Source organism: Euprymna scolopes, chromosome 21 (genome assembly GCF_053919585.1).
Source record: "Euprymna scolopes isolate OS-2025 chromosome 21, ASM5391958v1, whole genome shotgun sequence".
Classification (NCBI taxonomy): domain Eukaryota; kingdom Metazoa; phylum Mollusca; class Cephalopoda; order Sepiida; family Sepiolidae; genus Euprymna; species Euprymna scolopes.
Window position 1 is genome coordinate 29,892,354 of NC_136502.1, and position 21,329 is coordinate 29,913,682.

Consider the following 21,329-nt stretch of genomic DNA (forward strand, 5'->3'; position numbering starts at 1 on the left):
CTTTCTGTTTCCTCTTAAAGTTAGGTATGTTATGGTAGTATTGTTTAGTGGTGTATATACAATCCTTATAATGTATGTACAAAATATACCATGATCGTCTTTGTGTGTATTAGGCAATGATACTAATTGTGTCTCTTAACTGTATGTATAAAATATGTACTTCATTGTCATATCGTGTGTGTTGGGGCTGCTCAGACATTTCTTGTAAGTCTGAATGTGCTTATCCTAGTGAGTTGCCCCTTAGTTAGCACTAGCCTGGGTGCCCAGTGTTGCCCGGGTGTTTGGAGGTGTGTGTTGCACGCAAAAAAAAAAGTTGTAGTAGGCAGGCAGGCTCAAATCCGTGACACGAAGGTGGAAAAGGTGTGTGTAAGGGTGGTGGTTGAGAAAACGAAAACAGGAAAATTGTGCAAAAAAAATTTTTTAAATAGGAGTAGTAAGCAGGCTCAAACCCGTAACGCGTCGGAGGAAAAAAAACTGTTTTACCGATGTGCCTACCATTGTTGTGATGTCACGGGTGGTAAAAATTATGCCTTTTAAGCGGTGTCGTGAACGCGAGGGTTGAATGGCTTGCAAAAAATGTCAGCGAAAAAATCGACTCTCCTTGTAGAAAACAGCCCAGTTGAGAGGGAAGAAATTCATGTCTTTGGCTAATTTTTTGATATTTATGATCCGAAGGGTTGAGCTTCAAAATGATACCGATCTCGTGAAAATCCATCGCCTCTGTCGAAAGTTTTAGGTAGACATACAAACATACATACATTCATACATACATACATTTAAACAGACAGGTGAGATTTATATTATAGACTAGCGGGGAGTACCCGGCGTTGCCCAGGTGTTTGTGTCGGAGGGGGGGGATAAAAAATAGTTTTGGTAGGTAAGTATGAAGGATCAAACCCGAACCCTTGAGGCGAAGTTGGAAATTAAAGTGTAAGAAAAAACCGTGCGACATTAACCACTGGGCCACCACGAAATAGTAACGGAAACATGTTTGAATATATTTAAGTATTAAGGAATTATCAGGTGCCCATACTTAATGACTTAATGAGGTCAACTTTGACTACGGGGCAGTATTTTATTTACTGCAGGGGAGCTTTTTTTATTTTTTTATTTTTTTTTGTTTCCCCCAAGATGGGGGGGGACAGCTTCCCATAAAAAGAGGATTGTCCAAATTGAATAGCAATTGTCTGATATAAGGAGAAACTGATTGCTTTTGGACGTTTCCGGCGATCGCGACCAGAACTCTGCCACCAGAATTAGTTTCGGTTTTATTACACGAAAAAGCCTAATTCACATGCGGCGATCTAAAAATGTTGAATATTTATCTTTTCAAAGTCGAGCAAATTAAATAGACAGGCGATCTCCGTTGTTAACTCGTAGATTTAGACGTGATATAAAAAATTTTAAGAAGTTGTAAGCCGACCGATCGTTTCTCAGAAAAAAGCCTTTCTCGGACATACACAAAAAGCGAACATACATACACACACACATTTTCGCTTTTATATATATAGATAACATCCAAACCAAACTCCATAAATAAATATTTGAAGATATAAAGAACTTGAAACCTAAAAATTTTTTCCAAAATTACTGGGTTCAGCATTAAATAATCTGAAAGGAGTTGATGTATCATAAAGCCAAACAACTAATAATATCAACCAATGTCATATTCTTAAGTGTAGAAGAGTTTTTATTATCATCTTTTTGTCAAGACACAAACTTATAATTTTTTTTTTCATTTCTTTTTCAGATTTATGAAAACTGATATCGAGTCACGGCAACATTTATGTCACATCACATATTTTGACTGTCTTAAAATTCAGTGGCAAGATCAGGATGAGATGACCAGAGAGGGGACGACTGTGTGCAGTGGATGACCAAATGTCATCAGATGCATTGTGATTCTCTCTGCCCAAAAGATTGTATCTCTACAATCATTGCAATCTCCCCCTATTGAAACCACAAAGGATTTTAACACTTGTCAGTAGGAGGCATGCACAAACTCAGGGCTCATTTACATATGTGCTGGCAGGGATACTCGGCATTGTTTAGGTCAAATTAAATGAAAATCACTTATTTAAATAGCCTGATATAAAATCTTATATAAAATTATCTTATGATTCAGGGTAGGAATTTTAGCTTCATGACTTCTAAGTGGAATCCAGTGTTGGATTAAGGTTAGATAGGCATAATTGCATCACTTTTTTTAAATTAGTTTAAAAATTAGATTTGTATTTCAGTTTGATGCAAAACAGATAAGTATGATTCATCTTTCTGTATGATTCATCTTTCTATATAAGATGAAAATTGTCCGTCTGCTAAATACTTGTGAGCTATTCAACTGCAAATTTGGGATTTATTTGCAATGATTCTCATCTCATGCAGGTGATCTTAAGTAAGTCATATTTATCTCTTAAAAAAGTTTCTAAGAAAGCGTGAAAATTCTCCATTTAGAATGATGTTAGTCTTGATTTTAATGAGCTACATCACACAAAATTAAATATATATTCTCAGAATTTGAGCCAATTCCAATCAGTTCGAGATCAACTTTAACTGCAGATCATTTTAAGACCCTCTTATCTCAACAAAATCAAAAACCAATTTAAACCCATGACATCAATTGTGTGAGCTCTATTTTCACATAGCTTTCTCCATACCAGTCGTTTTTTTTTGATAGCAGTGATGTATTAATTATGACTGCTGTTTAAAACTGTCCTTGAAGACACTTTAACCTCATCCATGATGTTTTTGGCTAAACTTTAATTTTAATAAGATTTTAAACGATAAGAATAATTATACCAATTAAAAAATTTGAATAAATATTGCTAATTAAAATTTTTTTTAGTCCATAACTTCAGGTGTGTAATCTGAATTTTGAAACCCTGTTTATCATAACAATATGTTCTTGCTTATTTTTAAGTATTTTGGGGTCTGCTCTCTCCAACATATTAAAGTGTTCAACCGTGCTTCATTATTATTAGCACATCTTGGCACAGATATTCTAGTTAGCTTACATACACACATATAAATACTTACCTATTACATTTCAAAATAAATACTTCCAACAATGTATTCTACACAGTTCTTATACCCAGTTGAAAATGATTTCAACCCAGTCGTTCCAGCTCTGTACCCAAATGAAAGTCATCATGTCCAGAGGACACCTGGAGAGTTTCATAGCTCCGATAAGAATTCGAGTGATGAACAGCCATCGGATACTTCCCCAAAAAGAACGGAAGATGAATGCCCATCAGATAACAAATGTAAACATCCTGAGCGAATGATGAATCCACCGAGCCATTCAAATGGAAAGCCCTTCAAATGTGAGATTTGTCGGAAAGGTTTCGTACAGGAAGCAAATCTGCTCAACCACGAGCGAGGTGGGGGTGCTGCTAAGCACTTCTTCTGCGCTTTCTGCAACAAGGGCTTTTCACAGCACATCTTCCTCAAGAACCATGAGCTGACGCATACCGGCGTCAAGCCGTTTTCCTGCTCGACGTGCCAGAAGGCATTTACGCTGAAGATCAACCTGCAAAATCATGAGCGGACCCATTCTGGCGAGAAGCCATTTAGATGTCCGATTTGTTCAAAGGGTTTCAGCCAGCAGGGTAACCTGAAGACGCATATGAGAATTCACAGTGGAGATAAACCGTATGAGTGTGAGAGTTGTGAGAAGACGTTCTCGCAACGGACGAACCTTAATAATCACATGCGACTCCATACTGGTGATCTGTTTAAGTGCTCGTTTTGCAACAAAGCGTTTACGCTTAAGATCAGTCTCATTAAGCATATACGTATTCATACGGGTGAGCGCCCGTTTCAGTGCAACTACTGCAGTCGACGGTTCTGCCAGCAGACGGAATGGCAGAATCATGAGAGGACCCACACAGGGCAGAAACCTTTCAAGTGTAAAATATGTTCAAAGGCGTTCAGCCAGCAAGGCAATCTTCGAACGCATACACGTGTCCACAGTGGCGAACGTCCCTACGTCTGTGACATATGCCGGCAGACATTCTCGCAGAAGACGAATTTAGACAACCACCGGCGTATTCACACAGGTGATCTGTTTAATTGCTCATTCTGCTCGAAGGCATTCACGCTGAAGATCAGTCTCCAGAATCATGAGCGAGTCCATACTGGTGAGAAGCCGTTTAAATGTTCATATTGCCCAAAAGTGTTCGGGCAACGGACCGAATGGAAAAACCATGAGCGAACTCACACTGGAGAAAAACCCTACTCATGTCCGACGTGTTCGAAGTTGTTCAGCCAGCAGGGTAATCTTAAAATGCATCTACGAACACATAGCGGAGAAAAGCCGTTTGATTGTGAAATTTGCGGGAAATCATTCGCTCAGAAGAACAACCTGGACAACCATCGGCGTATTCATACAGGAGAACTATTTAAATGTTCATTCTGCGACAAGGCGTTTCCATTGCAGATCACATTGCAGAACCATGAGCGCATACATACCGGAGAAAAGCCGTTTGAATGCACCATCTGCACAAAAACGTTCCGACAGCGAACAACGTTAAACAACCACATCAGAACTCATACTATAGCTGCAATGTCATTATCATCATCGTCATCGCTTCCGTCATTATGCAACCAAAATAACCCCAGCATGGACGGAAACATAGGCAACAACTCTGCTAATCTAAATTCATCCTATCCTACAAGTCACACCCATTTAACGCCGTTAGCCAATGATAACCTTACAAGCAAAACTCTCACTCATTCAAGCTCGACGAATCAAAATCCTTCGCAGTCAGAGAAAAAGAATCAAGAAATCACTAATGATTCGACGGAGGAAAACGAATCTGTAAACCCTGCTCCTCCTTCTCCTCCTGCATCCTCTCCCAAAGAGCATTTAAATGATACGTCGCAAGCTCACCTTGCAAAAAGCAGCTCGAATACAGAATCTGCAACAGTGGCCTCTTCTATTAGCTCAGCAATCAGGTTCCAACCTCCAAATGCGTACCTGGCAGCCATGCCCACAAATTGGGACCCCAAATATTTTTGGCCGCCAGGTTATCCCGTACCTCCGATTCTTGGCAGTAACGGTTGGACTGGCATTTCCAATGTGCATCCTTTTACAGCGAAGCAAAATAAACATAACCCATAGACCAAGCTTTCTAATAACTATTGATGTGGACTATGAAATCGGTGAGCAGAGTTAAGATCCAATTGGATCTTATGTTTCTTTACATATTCTGCGAGACTGATAAAATTACTTGATCATTTTATGTGATTTTTGGCATGCAAGGTTTTCTTTCTGTCACGTGTATGTACATCATAAAGATTTTTCTTTATTTTTGTTTTCTCTTGGAGGAGAGTTATGAACTAGAATTGAATGCTTTATGAATGAACAATTCGTCAAAGTAAACAAAATAGCCATCAAAAGTAAAAATCTTTCAACCCTTATATATATATATATATATATATATATATATACTATTATATAAAAGTTACTCTGTGTGTGCGAGTTTCTTCCTTATAGGTTCTGAACGGCTGACCCTATCTTTTGCAAATTTCACGCGAAGGTAATTTATATGTTTGGCAGTGTTCTTAGATATGTTTTATACAGAAATTCATCTTATAAATTTTGAAAATCAAAAAAATCCGATCCTAAAAATAGTCTTTCTTACTTATAGATCAAAGAGAATTTTTATGGGAGAATATTTTAGGTTGCACCGGCAAGGGAGATAATAAAATCTCAACAAATAATTTCTTCTTAGAAAAGAACAGATTTGTTGACATCTGGAAATATAACTCAGTGATAGAGCATTCGACTACAGACTGAATGATCCCGTGTTCAAGCCCGGGTGTACCTCACAATTTTATTTTAATTTTTTTCTCATTAATGAATTCAATTTACAATAAAAGAAGAGGTACAATTTAAAATTGCCGCAAATCATTTCTTTGTTTGCATATTTTAAAACTAAATGTCAATCAGAAGTGAGTTTCCAGGGCATTCATCGTCAAGCCCAAATTTCAACTGACATGATAGTGTAAACAAACACAGACGGAATTTGATCAACTACATTATCATTATTATTTATTTAATTTTTTTGGTTTCTTTTTGTGAATTAGTCTACTGGGCAAATTATTTCTCGTAATGTATAATATTCAATAATAATACATATGCAATCTGCATAAATTAAAATATCATGTTTATGCATATTGTACGGCTGAGCCATGCCGGGCGTCCATCTAGTATATATACATATATATATATCTATATATATTTCTGTGGAAATATATTTTTTATCTCCTTATAATATATACCAATCCTTATTTAAGTTGGTTGGTTGTTTTTGTTTTACAGCATATCAACCCTTTTTAGGTTATTTAATGCCGAATCCAAAGATTTTGAAGAAAAAATTTTTAATAGAATATATTTGTTGTTTTCAAGTCGGTTTCTATTTAACCCATAGTTGGGACCCTAACAGGTACTACCACTCTGGGTCAGAATGGACCTGGGAGCAATGGTAATTAAAGAGTGGCTCCACACACCCCAAAGCTTGCAAGCTGGGGCCTCACCACTGGATATAGTTTAAGGTCATATCCAGGACCACAATCCTTATTTAAGAAGCTCAATGTAATTACAGAGCAATATAATGAATGAATGACAAAAGTCTATATTCCAAAGTTCATGAATTGTAAATGTCAACTGAATTAAAGGAATGAATTCAACATTATGAACTTTGGAATATAGACTTTTGTCATTCATTCATTCATTATATATATATATATATATATATATAGATTAAATGTATTCAAGAGTGATAACTAATGAATTTAATGAGGTTATTAAGAGTGCTCAATAAAAGAAGTGCAAGATATATTTTTATTAATATAAATAAAGTTATATGTTCGTGACACTGGACATGCTAATGTTTCAGACAAATGGTCTGTTAAAACCAGAAGTCTCTGTCAGGCGACTTCATGAATGGTTGCTTCCATAGAAGAAACCAGACTAGTTTCTTCATCATAAACAAAAAGTCCATATACTTTACCATAAAAAAATAAACAAATTCTTATTTTCAGAACCAACATAAAAACACTTCGGTAGATGAAGAAATAAATAAAATCAAATTATAGAATTATTAGACGAATGAATTTTTGACTATTTCATCATCTGACGAAGTTTTTTTTTTTTTTTTCTATCTCGATTCTTAAGATAAGAATTTGTTTTTTATAGTAAACTTCCTGGACTTTTTGTTTGCAATGAAGATTTTTTTAACAATTATAAATGATATCTTCTCTCCAATACAGAGTGGAACGATAAAAGTGTCACCCTAAAAAAAAAACACTATAGCTTTATTTTAAACCTTTATTGAAAAAATCAATTCAGGTAGCTTGATTATGTAGTAGAGCTGACATCTATTCAATGTAGCCACCTTCAACCTTAATCACCGCCTTGATACGGGTCTGGAACTGGGAGCATGCCTTTTCCACAAGCGCCAGTAGAAGCTCTAGTAGTCAAGCAGATTCAGGTCGGGGAAGGAGAGGTGCCAGTGAGAGACGAGTACAAAGTCGTAGCACTCCTGAAACCAAGCCTGGGTCTCCTTGGATTTGTGAGCCAACACTGAGTCCTGCAGCCACCTGATTGCAGCAGGGGATCACCACACTCTTTTGATATTGACTTTCCAGCCGACTTCGAAGATGTGACATGTTATGATGTGGTCTTCACTTGAAACCACACCAAAGACCATAACTGTGGCCAGAAACTTTGTTTTCTTCGCCCTGAGCAATTCAGCAATGATTTTTGAGGGTGCTGGCAATGGTCCTGTTGTCATAACTTGGATCGTTAGAGAGCATGAGTTGTACAGCAGCGCATCTCCGATCTAGCTTATTGAATATGGTGTCACTTTTAGGCATGATAGAAAGCTCCTATCGCTATTGGGATTTGTACACAACTGGCCAACTAGTAGATGGTCTGCAACAAAAAAAAAACAAAAACAGTTTTCATAAAACAGAAATGGAATCATGTCGTCCTTTCTAGGGCAATAATTTTATTTTTCCACCCTGTATATATTTATTGCATATGATACTATATAATATTTTGATTAGCCATTGATACCAATGGTTTCAGAAACTGTAAAATCAATTTGTTGAGCTGAATATCACTTTTGTTCCTTTGTCAGTAGATGGTCTAATTATTAATCTTTCATAGCTTCTGAAACCATTGGTATCAATAGTTAATTGGAATATTGTTGCATACGAGTGGGGAGCGCCTGGCCTGGTTGGGTCGTAAAATATGCTTATATATATTTTAATCCAAGCAAACTTCATATTTATTATTACAGAGCCAGTCCTCTATTGAATATTATAGTATACCTAATTTATAGTACTGATATCAAAAGTTTAAAAAAAAAAAATGACTTGGGTGCCATCAGCTAGAATCGAAACCAAAACATTTAGCACTCCAGCTAAATCTGCTACTGATATAGCTATCAAGAGATAGTTAAGAGAGATTTACTTATAATTGAAACTCTATCCCTTTAAATCGTAATATTAAACGACTTGAAGAAATGAATTGAATTTGGGCATGCGCAGAATGAAGTAAAAATATGTCGGTAAGTTGAAATGAACAGTTTGCATTTTAATATGCAGATATTGTCTTTATGCATTATTTAACCATCCAAAGAGTTTACTTCTTTTTTTTTTCTTTTTTTTTTTTAATATTTTTACCCCAAACAAGGCATAGTGCCACTTTGAAGTAGGGGCTACTATCGGGCACATAAGTTGCAGGGATATTATAAAGGGAGATGAGTAGCAAGATGTCTGTTAACATTAAACTTGAACTTCTGCATGTCAGTACAGTTGGGAAAGCAGAATCCCAGAAGGAAGTTCCAAAGTCTAGCAGTTCTGTGGAAGAAACTGTTGGAGTAGAAGGCTTTCTTACATCTAGGGATCTCTACTGTGTAGGGGTGGGATTTAGCTGTTTGTCAGGTTTGTCGGGGGTATTTACATGAGAAGGTACAAGTGTTTGTAGTTCGTCAGAGCATTCACCATTAAAGTACTTGTAGAACAGGCAGAGGGATGCAAAATTTTATCGATAGGACAGAGGCTGAAGCCTAGATGACAGTTCAGGACTTATCAGGTTGGCGACTCTCTTTTGAACCCTGTCCAGGAGTGAGAGACAAGTAGCAGATGTACCAGCCCAAATGTGACAACAGTACTCCATACATGGGCGAATAGTGGCCTTGTAGAGGTACAGGATACTTTCAGTAAACCATCCTTGATGTATGATTACTATTTCCTGTTAATTTCAGTGTTATGTGACTAGTAGTTTAAGAGTTTATTGGTTAAATATTTACACACAAACAGACACACATGCATACAGCTACTGTTTTATTTAATCTTATGTAATAAAAAAAAACTAAATATGGTGAATACAATGATTCAACAGTATTTTGGGTTGGTTTGCCGATTTCATAGACTGCCTTGGTTACAAAATATATTCACTCTATAATCTAAGGAATTGTTTGCCATCTTCTGACACTAAAAGTGCAACAGTTTATTCATGTATTACAAATTTTTTTCATTTTTACACTGAACCAATACATTTTATTGAATATGAAAAAAAATGTTTAAAAAAAGCATTTAAAGAAAAGAAAAAACAATATTTTCATAAATTATAATGTATCATTGAAAAACTTGAAAGTTTTAGATAGTATTTTATTGTGAATAAAAAAACAAAAACATTGAAAACGATTCCTATTCTTTAATAACACTATAATCTTTATTTTCTCTTTGTATCTACCTGGCGTCGCTCAGGAGTCTTTTTTACTGTTATTTTTTGTTCCGCTTTTTTATTAATTTCTTTTTTCTTTCTTTTTTTTCTCCCTCAATTCTTTTTAAACAGGATTTTGAAATTGTTTCGAAACTTTTTAAATGTGAATCAATAATTTGAATTAATTGGATCTTTCAAACAACAATTCTCATCACGGAGATTATTCTCACAGCATTTCCATGAAGGTTGCTGGGTGTTATTCCAACTTTGGTTCTTGCTCGGTTCAGGGTCATCCAGTCCTTTTCTGAGAAACCCATTCCATGTGGAGTGAGATGCTTTCTGAGTTCTTGAATAGTTTCATTCAAGTAGTGATTCCAATCATTTTCACTGTTGATGCAGGCGTTCCATGACCTTGCAGGGTCAGGACTCTCTTTGGTCACAAAAACGCTTCTTGGGGTACCAGGCTGGTCAAAAGTCCTGTTGCACTTTTGTGTTTTGAGTTTAAGTTAATATTTTCATAGGTAAATTTTATTTCTGCATTACAGATTTAAGTTTGTGCTTTAATAAAGTGATATTAGCATTTACTGTACAATTATTTGGTATCGCAATCAAAATGGAAGCAAAAAGAATTGAAATTGCTGCTCTACTGCGTGCGTCCCATAAAATAGACAACATTGCAAAGCTCCTTAATGTGAGTCGTATGACAGTGCATAGAGTTGTATGCTGTTATAGCCAATGGAGAAACCGTCAAGAATCACCTCTGCAAAGGAAGACCCCGAGTTGTGAAGACCAAGACGATCAAAAAGGTGTTTGAGAACAATCTAACACTTAAAATGGCACATCTCGCTAATATGAAGGGGATCTTACTGTCAGGAGGGCTGTTAAACTAGAATGTGGAAAGAGCTTGAAAATGATAATAAACCCCCTGTTGACGGTTGGAATAAAAAAAAAAAAAAGAAGTGCCTTGAACACAGTAAAAAGCTTCTCCACAACATCAAAAGTGGAAAATGAATCATCATTTTTTTCAAACGAAAAGACCTTCATTGATCTTGTCATGAATAAACAGAATGACAGAGTAGTGTCCTTCGGTCAAGATGTCTCTGAAGTGCGTAATGTCTCCACAACAAAACATCCGGCTTTAGTTATGATGTTTCTTCAAATGAGGAGAAGATGCCTCCAGTATGATTTCCCACTGGATACCGGCTTACCGCCCGTGAACTATAAACATGTCCTTCAGACAAAACTGTTTCCTTGGATCAATAGGGTCGTCAAAAGTCTGATTATGATTCCAACAAGATGGGGCACCATCGCACACTGCCAAAATCATTCAGGACTGGTTGAAGGAAAACATCAATTTTTGGTCAAAGGATATTTGGCCCCCCACAATCACCAGATTTTAATCTGTTGGACTACAATATCTGGACGTATGGGTTGAGCAAGGCGTGCAAGTGTTGTTACGGTAGTGAAGAAGACTTGAAGGCTACCGTGAACTGCATGTGGTCCTTAATGAGCAAGGAGTACATCCATAAAGTTTGTCAGGAGTTCAGACCACGGCTGAGCGGTGTCATTAATGCTGATGGAGGTCATATTGAGTAAGCATACTGTTTGAAAATTATATTACACGTATTTAATGATTTTTATTTTCTTAACCATATAAAAATAAATCAGTACAACTTGAACCAAAGATACAAAAGTGTAAAAGGACGTTTGACCAGCCGGGTATATATTTTTTATTCTCTTGAAATGTTACAAAGAACAAACAGAAAAATTAAAAATTAGGCACAAGGCCACTCAGAAATTGAGGAGAGAGGGGTCTTTAGTCATCAGCGTCACTGTACTTTTGGGTAATCTATGCTAATCCTAGCTAGAGTTCTCATTCACCTTAATACTGCAAATACCCCGGGGGGTCATCCTACTTAAAATTCCCAGATCAGATCATTTTATTTTTGTTTTTGTTTTTTAATAAATATGTAATAACGTGTGTGTGTGTGTGTATATATATATATATATATATATATATATATATATATATATAGGGTGGGCCAAAATAAGGGTCCTATTTTTAAAAATTCATAAATTCATGTAAGTTTTAAGAAATGTTTTTCGGCCAAAATTTGTTTTGTTTATTTCCAAAAAATCTCGGAAGGGTCAGTCTACACACACATAAAGTTTGGTGAGTTTAACTTTTATTTTGTGGAAGTTATTCAAATTTAAAGATAGGACCCTTATTTTGGCCCACCCTATATATATATATATTATATGTAAAATTAAAATATTATACTAAAATTCATTTGATGAATATTTCATTGGCGTGGGGTGGAGGGAAAAAAAAAATCCAAAAAATTAAATAATGTTAGTAGGACCCTCCCAACTTTCTCTAGATGGTAGACTGCCCACTACTGCTTCTTGATTTCAGTTTGCTACTTGGTTGACCATGTTGTCCTCTTTCCATTTTTTGATTCTCACGTGGGCATCCTTTTGGATGTGGTAATGTGCCATGCAAGCCAATCTGTTGAGGGTTGGTGATGGGGTTAATCTTAGTGTAACTGTGATTTTGCAGCTGTGATACGTCAAAATGTGGCAAGTATTTCTGCCGCACTTGAACTAACTATACCGTACTTTGGAGTAATTGCACCAACTAGCTAAAAGTGCTCTTTTGGCAATCACGCATATTAAGAGCACTTTTTTTTAGTTGGCACAATTACCCCAAAGTACGGTAGATAGTATGTGTTTTTTACTGTTATTTTGTGTGGATTTTCTTTTTCTTTTATCAAATGAATGAAAGCATTCGGTAATTTTTAAATTCACAGGGTAATCCAGCAGGTTCAGTTTGGAGGAGGGGGAAGGGAGTCAGTGAGAGAAAGGTACAAAGTCGTAGCACTTCTTCTGAAGCTAAGCCTGGGCCTCTTTGGACTTGTGGGGCTGGTGCTGAGTCCTGCTGCCACACATAGGGTCTGCAAGCAGCCAACTGATTGCATCAGGGGATTAAAATGCATTTAGGTACACTTTGGTGTTGACTATCAAGCTGACTTTGTGAGATGGCATGATGCGGCCCTCACTTGAAACCACACCAAAGATCATAACCGTGGGTTGTCCGATACATTGAGCTATGCCTTCACGCATTGAACCATCCGGATTTGCATTTTTTAGGGTGCTGGCAATAGTCCTGTGGCATAACTTGGATCGGTAGAGAGCATAAGTTGTATAGCAGCACATCTCCGATCTCGCTCGTTGAACATTGTGTCACTTTCAGACATGATAGAAGGCTCCTATAGTTCTTGGAATTTGTACACAACTGGCCAACTAGTAGATGGTTTGCAACGCAAAAGGAAAACTGGTTTTAATTAAATGGAAATGGAATCATGTCATCTTTTCTAGGGCGACAATTTTATCATTCCACCTTGTAACTCATAAAACCCTATTGTTACAATCCAATGCAATTTATTAGTTTGCTTTTTCTCTCAGGTATTTAGTAATTAATTTCCAATGCGACATTATACGCATCATTGTACTCACTTTTCACTCTCTTTCATTCTTGTGAGCATTGCCACAATGTTTCTCCATCAGTTTTTGCCCAATTACTGGTATGTGGTACCCCAAGTCTCAATATCCAAAAATACGGATAAAAACAGAACGATACTACAAAAGAAAAAAAACAGAAATCCAAAACAATAAAAACTCTCCATCACTTTAACATCTATATATATAAAAGGCAAAATGTGTGTGTATGTATGTATGTATGTATGTATGTTCGCTTTTTCTGTATGTCTGCAAAAGGCTTTTTTCGTTGTGATTCTCGGTCGACTCGCTCATTCTTAAAACTTTTTATATCACGTCTAAATCATAATAACTACAACTTAACAATGGGGGTCGCATGTGTGTATTTAATTTGCCCGACTTTTACGAGCTTGTCACGTTTTGAAAAGCAAATGATCTGGCTTGCAGTGCAAAACTAGGTCAGATGGGCAGGAGCTGCTAAAAACAGCCTTTCCTACCTTGACAGAGTACAAAATAGACTTCATGGCTTAGTGGGGGATGCCCTTTTCTCTACCCTGCAACCTCTCTCCCACAGAAGAGACATTGCGAGCCTATCCTTGTTTTATCGTTATTTCCATGGCAGGTGCTCGTCTGAACTCCAATCTCTGGTCCCCCCTCGCCAATCTTTCACGAAAAACACCCGTCTAGCTGAATCCACTGTGAAAAATTTCCCCCACTCTATATCTATGCCTAAATCAAAACGTGGATTCCATGAACAAAGCTTCTTTCTTAGAACTGCATGCCTGTGGAACTCTGTTCCGTCTGCTTTCTTCCCACCGGACTACAATTTGGAGGTCTTCAAGTCCAACGTTAACAAATTCCTAATGAACCGCCCCCTTAACACTTCATCAAATCTCCACACTAACGTAATGTACTTGCAATAACCTTTATCCCTGAGTAGCTTCCAGGTCTTGATAAGTGGTTATCACTGTGCAAAAAAAAAAAAAAAGCCTCAGGGTTCAATCCCACTTTCCTACTAAAACTTTTTTTTTTTAACACACACACCTCCAAATACCCAGGCAACACTGGGTAACACCTGCTAGTATAATATAAAAGGCATAATAACATTGACACACCAGTTCTCATCAGATCACCAAAGTTAAGCAACTATGATCCTGACCATACCAAATGGGTGACCATTTGGAAATACTAGGTGCTGTATCTGCTCTCTAATTATTTTGGTATTGTTTCCAATCGTCCTGAACTAATATATTTGCAACTGGAATTAAAACGGTGCCGACTCGAGAGGTGTGGTTGAGGATTGGCAAAATTTTGTCACAAAAATTTCATGTACAGGCACCCTTTAGTGAGTATTCATAGTCTGTCAAGACTGAACAGAGTCTTTTTTTAATAGTCCCACTAGTATATAAAATATATACAGCATATTCACGTTGACACACCAGTTCCCACTGGATCACCGGTTAAGCAACGTTAAGCCTCATCAGTACTAAATGGGTGACCATTTGAGACTTCTAGGTGCTGTATGTGCTCTCCGCTTATCTCAGCATTGTTTCCAGTCATCCTGGTCTTCTCCTTGCCACTGAACCCAAGCATTGTCGATTCAGGAGATGTGTGGCTAGGGATTGCGCGACCCTTGCCTCACAATTACACGTACAACTGCCCCTACAGGGGTATCCTTTGAACGGAGGCATCAATTGATAATATATAAAATGATTAGTTGAGAATAACAAGATTTTATGATTGGGGTTCTAAGCATTGGACCCACGCATATCTATTTTCTTTATTCTGGAATTCGTGGGGGTGCCCGGTTTTGCCCAGTCATAAAATATGCTTAAATATGATATTTTAATTTGTCTAGATTTTGTATATATTATAAATTTGTGATTTCAAAAATTAAAAAAAAAAGTATTTGAGTGCCATCAGCTAGAATCGAAATCAAAAGCAAAACTGTAGCATTCAAAGCTGGTGACGTTACCACTATGCCAACATGACATGCATATGAACTGATTAAATATAATAAATAAACTAAGATGTATAAAGATGTATAGCAATAACATGTTGAATAAAATGTATAGCAATAACATGTTGAATAAAATGTATAAAGATGTATAGCAATGTTGAATTTTAAAGAGTCTACAACAATTTTAAATGCCTATACAAAAATATCTGGAAACTTACTGAAGGCACTTTGTACACTTGAAGAAGGTTGAAGGTTACATCAACTGAAACGTTGTGAGAATAACATTCTCAATGATAACCGTAGCTGAATAATCCAAATGATATGAACCATTTTATATTCTGATGGGATACTCGTCCACACACCTATAAATTGTCTTTGTGCTCTTGTTGATTTTCTCCTTATCGGATGTGGGTTTATTTGATAAGTACGGCCACATTTTAATCTGGATTCTAATTCATGCGTATTAAACCTGCGCAGATAACTGTGCTAAAAATAGTGCAGTCTTCATTGAGATTCTTATGTTACATAGCGCCAACCATGTTTGAATAAGTTTTGTTTATGAAAATCGCTCCAGACAAGGCATGAAGCCACTTGATATAAGAAACTAAAAAAAAAGAAAGTACTACTTAAAGTTCAAATACTTGCCAATGATAAATATTAGATGAAAGAGATTCTGACCGAGAAAACAGCAATTCTTCCCTCTTTATCATAATATGTGCTGCTGCTAAAAGATCCAGTTTCTACTCTTCTTTTAGTGACATTGTAGAATTGAATGTAATAGTTAAAGAAGCAAGCGCCCATGTGTGTTTGCCTTGTGTGGCTATACGACTTACCTTCAGGTGAGATCTGAAAGAGAGAGAGATTAAAGATGGCGGCCGTGGCTTTATAAGGTATGCTCGTGGAATCGCACAAGATTACACTGCCCACCGCACACATATGCAAATGAAATGCAGCCAGTTTTTTTAATAAAATGCCAGTTGGCAGAGGTGAAGGGGACAGATGCGTGCTGGAAGTTGAGAATCAAAATTGTTAGGAGGAAATACAGTGACAAATTCTACCTGTGATTTTTTGTGTGTTTTTTTTTTCCAAAATACCAGCCCATTTAACTGCAAGCTATTCCAGCATAATGGGGGACAAGTTCAACCTTAAATTAATACCAGAATTCGATGGCTTAACCCTGGTACTTGACTGGGTGGAAAAGGTAGAACTGCATTGCCTGTTGTCTAGCATGAAGAGCATTGAACACATCTGTCTGGCGGGGCTGCTACTGGTGTAACGAGACTGATCATATGGCCCGGGATTGGGGACAAAGTCCCAAGGTCGAGCTCTTCCCCAAAGAGAAATTAGACGCGGCGCTTCCGACCATAGAGGTCTATGTCAATGAGACATTGTGCTCAGCACTCCTCGATTCCAGGTGTGTACGGACCTCTGCCTCACTTGGAAGAAGATTGTCAGAGTGACCACCATCAGTGGAGAGACACAGACATGCTGCGGGGTGGGCGCTGTGAACATTCGCACAAGAAGTGGAAATTCGGCTAACATCGAGGCGCTCATAGTGCTCAAAAAACTGCTTAGCTTTGACCTAAGGCTATGAGGCCATCAGAGCCCTAGGTGGTGTTCACATAACCCATTACGGCAGCCAGCACTTCCTCATCCTGATTGATTGTGGACTAATGAGTTTCGCGATCTGATGCCCATTAATAAGACAGGATTCCTCCAGTGTCATCTGTGAATTGGAGTTTATATTTTACGAAAGGGATCCACTTGAAGAGATCCTCACAGACAACAACACAGCCTTCTGCAGTGGGGAGTTCAGGCATGACTGCTGCAAGCGCACCTACTAATGTAATCCATTGCTAAATAGTGTGCATCAAGAACATTGACGCCCATCTGCCTTATTGGCAGAGAACTCAAACACCTTATGAGTTAGAGGACACCATCTGGGTGAAGCCTCCCAATAGCCGGTTGTTTACCAGCTTTCAAAGAAGATGAATCACTGGCATCATCAGTGAGTAGGCCATGCTAATCGATGGTACCCCAAACCATGTGAGAAATATCTGGCCCACCCTAAATATGAACCAGTTGGCGAGCAGCGGTAATGGTGAATCATACAATGATGACCTGTGGATTCGACCTATTCATTGTGGCTGTGATAGTACGACTGATGCCGATAGCTCCAGCACCCTTCTGAGAGCTCTGATGAAGATGAAGAAGTCCAGCCTGATGATATGACTGCAAACCTTAATGCTGATGCCGATAATTTCAACGCCACTTCTGAGAGCTCCAATGAAGATATAGTTCAGCCAATCTTCCTTTGTAGGAGTGCCAGCAGCAAACGACCACATCCACAATGCCACGTGTGTGATCTTGAGACTAGGGAGGAGTATAGAGTTGAATTTTATAGTCAAAGAAGCAAGTGTTCACGTGTGTGTGTGTCTTGTGTGGCTATACGACTTACCTTCAGGTGGGATTTGTGAGAGAGAGAGAGAGATTAAAGATGGCGGCCATGACTTTATAAGGTGTGGCCTTGTGGAATCGCACGAAATCACACTGCCCACTGCACACATATGCAAATGAAATGCAGTCAGATTTTTTAATAAAACACCTGTTGGCAGAGGTGAGGGGGACAGACACATGCTGGAAGGTGAGAGAGAAAATTATGAGGAGGAGGAAATACAGTGACGAATTCTATCTGTAACCATTTGTGGGGGTTTTTCCCTCCCAAAATACCAGTCCATTTAACTGCAGACATCTTGAAGGTCAGATGAAACCATGTGACTCTTTGGCTGATGAGACTTCAAACAGAATTGGCATTTTCTGGGTGTTGTCCCCCTGAAGGCATGTAGTGCACACAGTGTGGTCGGGTGTAGCGAAATGTCTCCTTGTTTCTCTTTCTCTCATGCGTACACTTTTGCTCTGTTTTATGTGACTGTTTCTCTTTTTAAGTAAACGTCAATGTCCAAGTGGGTTCATCAGCAGACAAACAAGAGTCTGGTTTCAGTTGGTTGCCGACGACACAGGTGTGTATAATACTTTATGCACTCCTTGGTAAGTGAAAATGCGCACCCGTCTGTTTTTCGTCTAACTAATATAATTAAAAGAACTTCATCAGATCACAGCTCTAACACCAGTCACTCCAGTAATAAAGAGCAAGGTACTAAAACTCTTTGAGCAGATCAAAAGGTCTGAAACTGGATTATCTGAGATATGCTTAGAAGTGATGATAGAAGAAAAATGAAGACAGAGAAGGCTTTGCAAATGTTCGCATGATATCTACATGTGGTCCCAGCTAAGTTTAAATCAACTTAATTATGCAACAAATACAGGAATCAACAGAAAGTACTTTCTCTTGTCAGTATGCAATCTGGCCTAATCGAAGATAGTGAAACATAAAAATGTTCTTCACTGTAAAAGAGTTATGAAGAATGCGAGAGAGTTGTATGCTCAGTCCGTCAAGTCCAAAGTGGCCGAACAGTGACTTGGCTCCCACTAATTTTGACAAATAGCAAACAGGATCCTGAACAGAAGCATGTGCTCTATCCCAACTATCATCAATGGACCTGAGGTAATCTTGTCAGCATCAGACAAAGCCAAACTCTTTGCAAAGAACTTTGCAGCAAATTCTACCCTGTGCTATCAAGGCCCCCCCCCCGTATTTCTTCCTGTGTCAGAAAACACACTATGCGACATGCAAATATCTGTGCGTGATGTTGTCAAGCTAATCAAAAACCTTTCCAGTAAAGGAACTGGCCCGGACGGCATCCCAATTATAGTGCTCAAAAAGTTGCAACCAGAACTAGCTCCCATACTTACAAAGCTGTTTAAACGTTGTCTTAAGGAGAATTGCTTCCCAACACCCTGTAAAATCTCATCGGTATGCCTTGTATTTAAGAATTCGGGAATCGGTCATCTCTCTCTCAGTACAGACTAATAAGTCTCCTGTGCGGCATGAGTAAGTTACTTAAATCTGTGTTAAATAGAAAAGTAGTCAACCATCTCAGCAAAAATAACCTTCTTAGTGACATGCAATATGGTTTCTGTTCTGCTAGATCTACAGCAGATGTGCTTACAGTTATTTCTCATAGGATTAGCGAATCTCTCAACCAAGGCTTCCTTTCTAGGGCAATTGCTCTTGACTTTGATAGGGTAAGGCATAAAGGTCTACTTCACAAGATCTCCAGCTATGGTATAGCTGGGAATGTCTTTTCAATTATTCAATCGTTTCTCTCTGATAGCTTAATAAGAGTAGTGGTTGACGGGCAGAAATCAGCTCATAGTATTAATGCTGGAGTCCCTCAGGAGTCTATCCTGGGTCCAACTCTCTTCCTGATCTACATTAACGATCTTCCAAATCACATCCTTACATCATTTATAGACATTTTTGCTGACAATACTACCATCTCTGGCAGCACATCAAAGGCCGTAAACGACCAAGTTCTCTCTGATTCTCTCTCCTCTGATCTTGAGTATGTGGTACAATGGGGGAAAAAGTGGCTGGTTACTTTTAATGCATCTAAAACCAAGCTTCTATCTTTACATCATCAACATTCTGATCCCCATTTGGCATCAATTGAAATGAATGACTCTCGTCTTGGAGAGGCTCCATGTTTTGACAAGCTTCTGGGTTTGACCTTTACTCCTGATCTAACTTGGAATATGTATATCAAATCTGTGGCTAAGGTTGCTGGAAAAATGATGGAATCCTTCTATCGATCCAGTAGATATCTACCTGCTGATGCAATACTCTACTTATATAAGAGCCAGGTACATCCAAGGATGGAGTATTGCTGTCATATCTGGGCAGGAGCTGCTAGGAAGACCTTATCCTGCCTTGACACAGTTCAAAATAAACTTTGTAGCCTAGTGGGGGATGCCTTTTTCTCCTCCCTGTAGCCTTTTTCTCACAGAAGAGACCTTGTGAGCCTGTCTCTGTTTTATTGTTATTTTCATGGCAAGTGCTCATCTGAGCTCCAATCTATGGTCTCCCTTTGCCAAACATTCACGAGAAACACTCGTTTGGCTGAAAACACTATCAATAATTTACCCCACTCTTTATCTGTGTCTAAACCTAAACGTAGATTCCATGAGCAAAGCTTCTTTCTTAAAACTGCACACCTGCGGAACTCTCTTCTGTTTACCTGCTCCAGCTGATTACAATATGGTAGTCTTCAAGTCCAATGTGAACAAGTTCTTGAGTAATCCAATTTTACCACATTTACACTTCTAACGATGACTATGATATTGTTCTTTTGACCACTGTGCACTCTTTAACCCTTATCCTCGAGTGGCCTCTGGGCCTTGATAAGTGGTGATTCCCTTGTAAAAAACAAAAACAAAAAAACTTTAACTCTAACCTTAACCTAAACTCTAACTCCAACTCTAACCCAAACCTTAACTTTAATTCTAACGCTAACCCTAACCTTACCTCTAAATCTAACCTTAATCATAACCCTAACCCAAATTTTAACCCTAAATCTAACCCCAACCTTAACCTAAATTGTAACCTTAACCCTAACTCTAATCCTAAAGCTAGCACAAACCTTAACCCAAACTCTAACTCTAACCTTAATCTTAACTGCTGAAAATGGTAATACCAAAACAATTGAAATTATTGATACTTTTAGATATTCAACGGGTAAACTCATTAGTGATTAGTTGAAAATAATACAATTTTATGATCGGAGTTCAGAGCATCAAATCCAAGTATATCCTCTAGCCTAATTTTTTTTTTTTTTTTTTAATTTACTTGATGATTATTAGGGCAAAACATGCACTTTATTAACCTCAACATGGACCCTAAATTAGAAAATGTTATATGCATATATACTAAAGGGTGAATATTTACCAGAGACAAAAGCCACTCAAAGATAAAGGTTAGGGAGATTATCAGTTGAATGACAAACAGTATCATGGGCAGAACCGAAGTTTAGTGGTCTGAACTTAATGTTAAATCCAAAATTATGTGATAAATTTTGTTACTTTTGTTGAACCATTTTCGATTAAAATTTATTTAGTACTAGTGGCTGCGCCGCGTCAGCACACATAATGCCGAGTCAAACACAAAATTGAGTACACTTAACATTAAGTACTCTCAACATCGTCTTACCATCAACACTTACATTGTGAACTCAG

General features: G+C 37.9%; 2 protein-coding genes across 2 annotated transcripts in view; one reads left to right on the forward strand and one right to left on the reverse strand.

Annotated features, from left to right (window-relative positions):
- Positions 1-9,721, forward strand: part of LOC145242085 (uncharacterized) — a 16,341-nt gene extending 6,620 nt beyond the window's left edge. Inside the window, exon 2 of the mRNA XM_080104998.1 lies at positions 1,751-9,721. Within this exon, the coding sequence (XP_079961124.1) occupies positions 3,068-5,122 (2,055 nt within the window). The 5' untranslated portion in view covers positions 1,751-3,067 and the 3' untranslated portion in view covers positions 5,123-9,721. The remainder of the gene's footprint in view (positions 1-1,750) is intronic.
- Positions 1-21,329, reverse strand: part of LOC145242761 (uncharacterized) — a 111,242-nt gene that overhangs the window by 26,379 nt on the left and 63,534 nt on the right. The window contains exons 3-4 of the mRNA XM_080105900.1: positions 17,438-17,570; positions 9,970-10,224 (exon numbers count right to left, since the gene is read on the reverse strand). Of these exons, the coding sequence (XP_079962026.1) occupies positions 9,970-10,224; positions 17,438-17,570 (388 nt within the window). The remainder of the gene's footprint in view (positions 1-9,969; positions 10,225-17,437; positions 17,571-21,329) is intronic.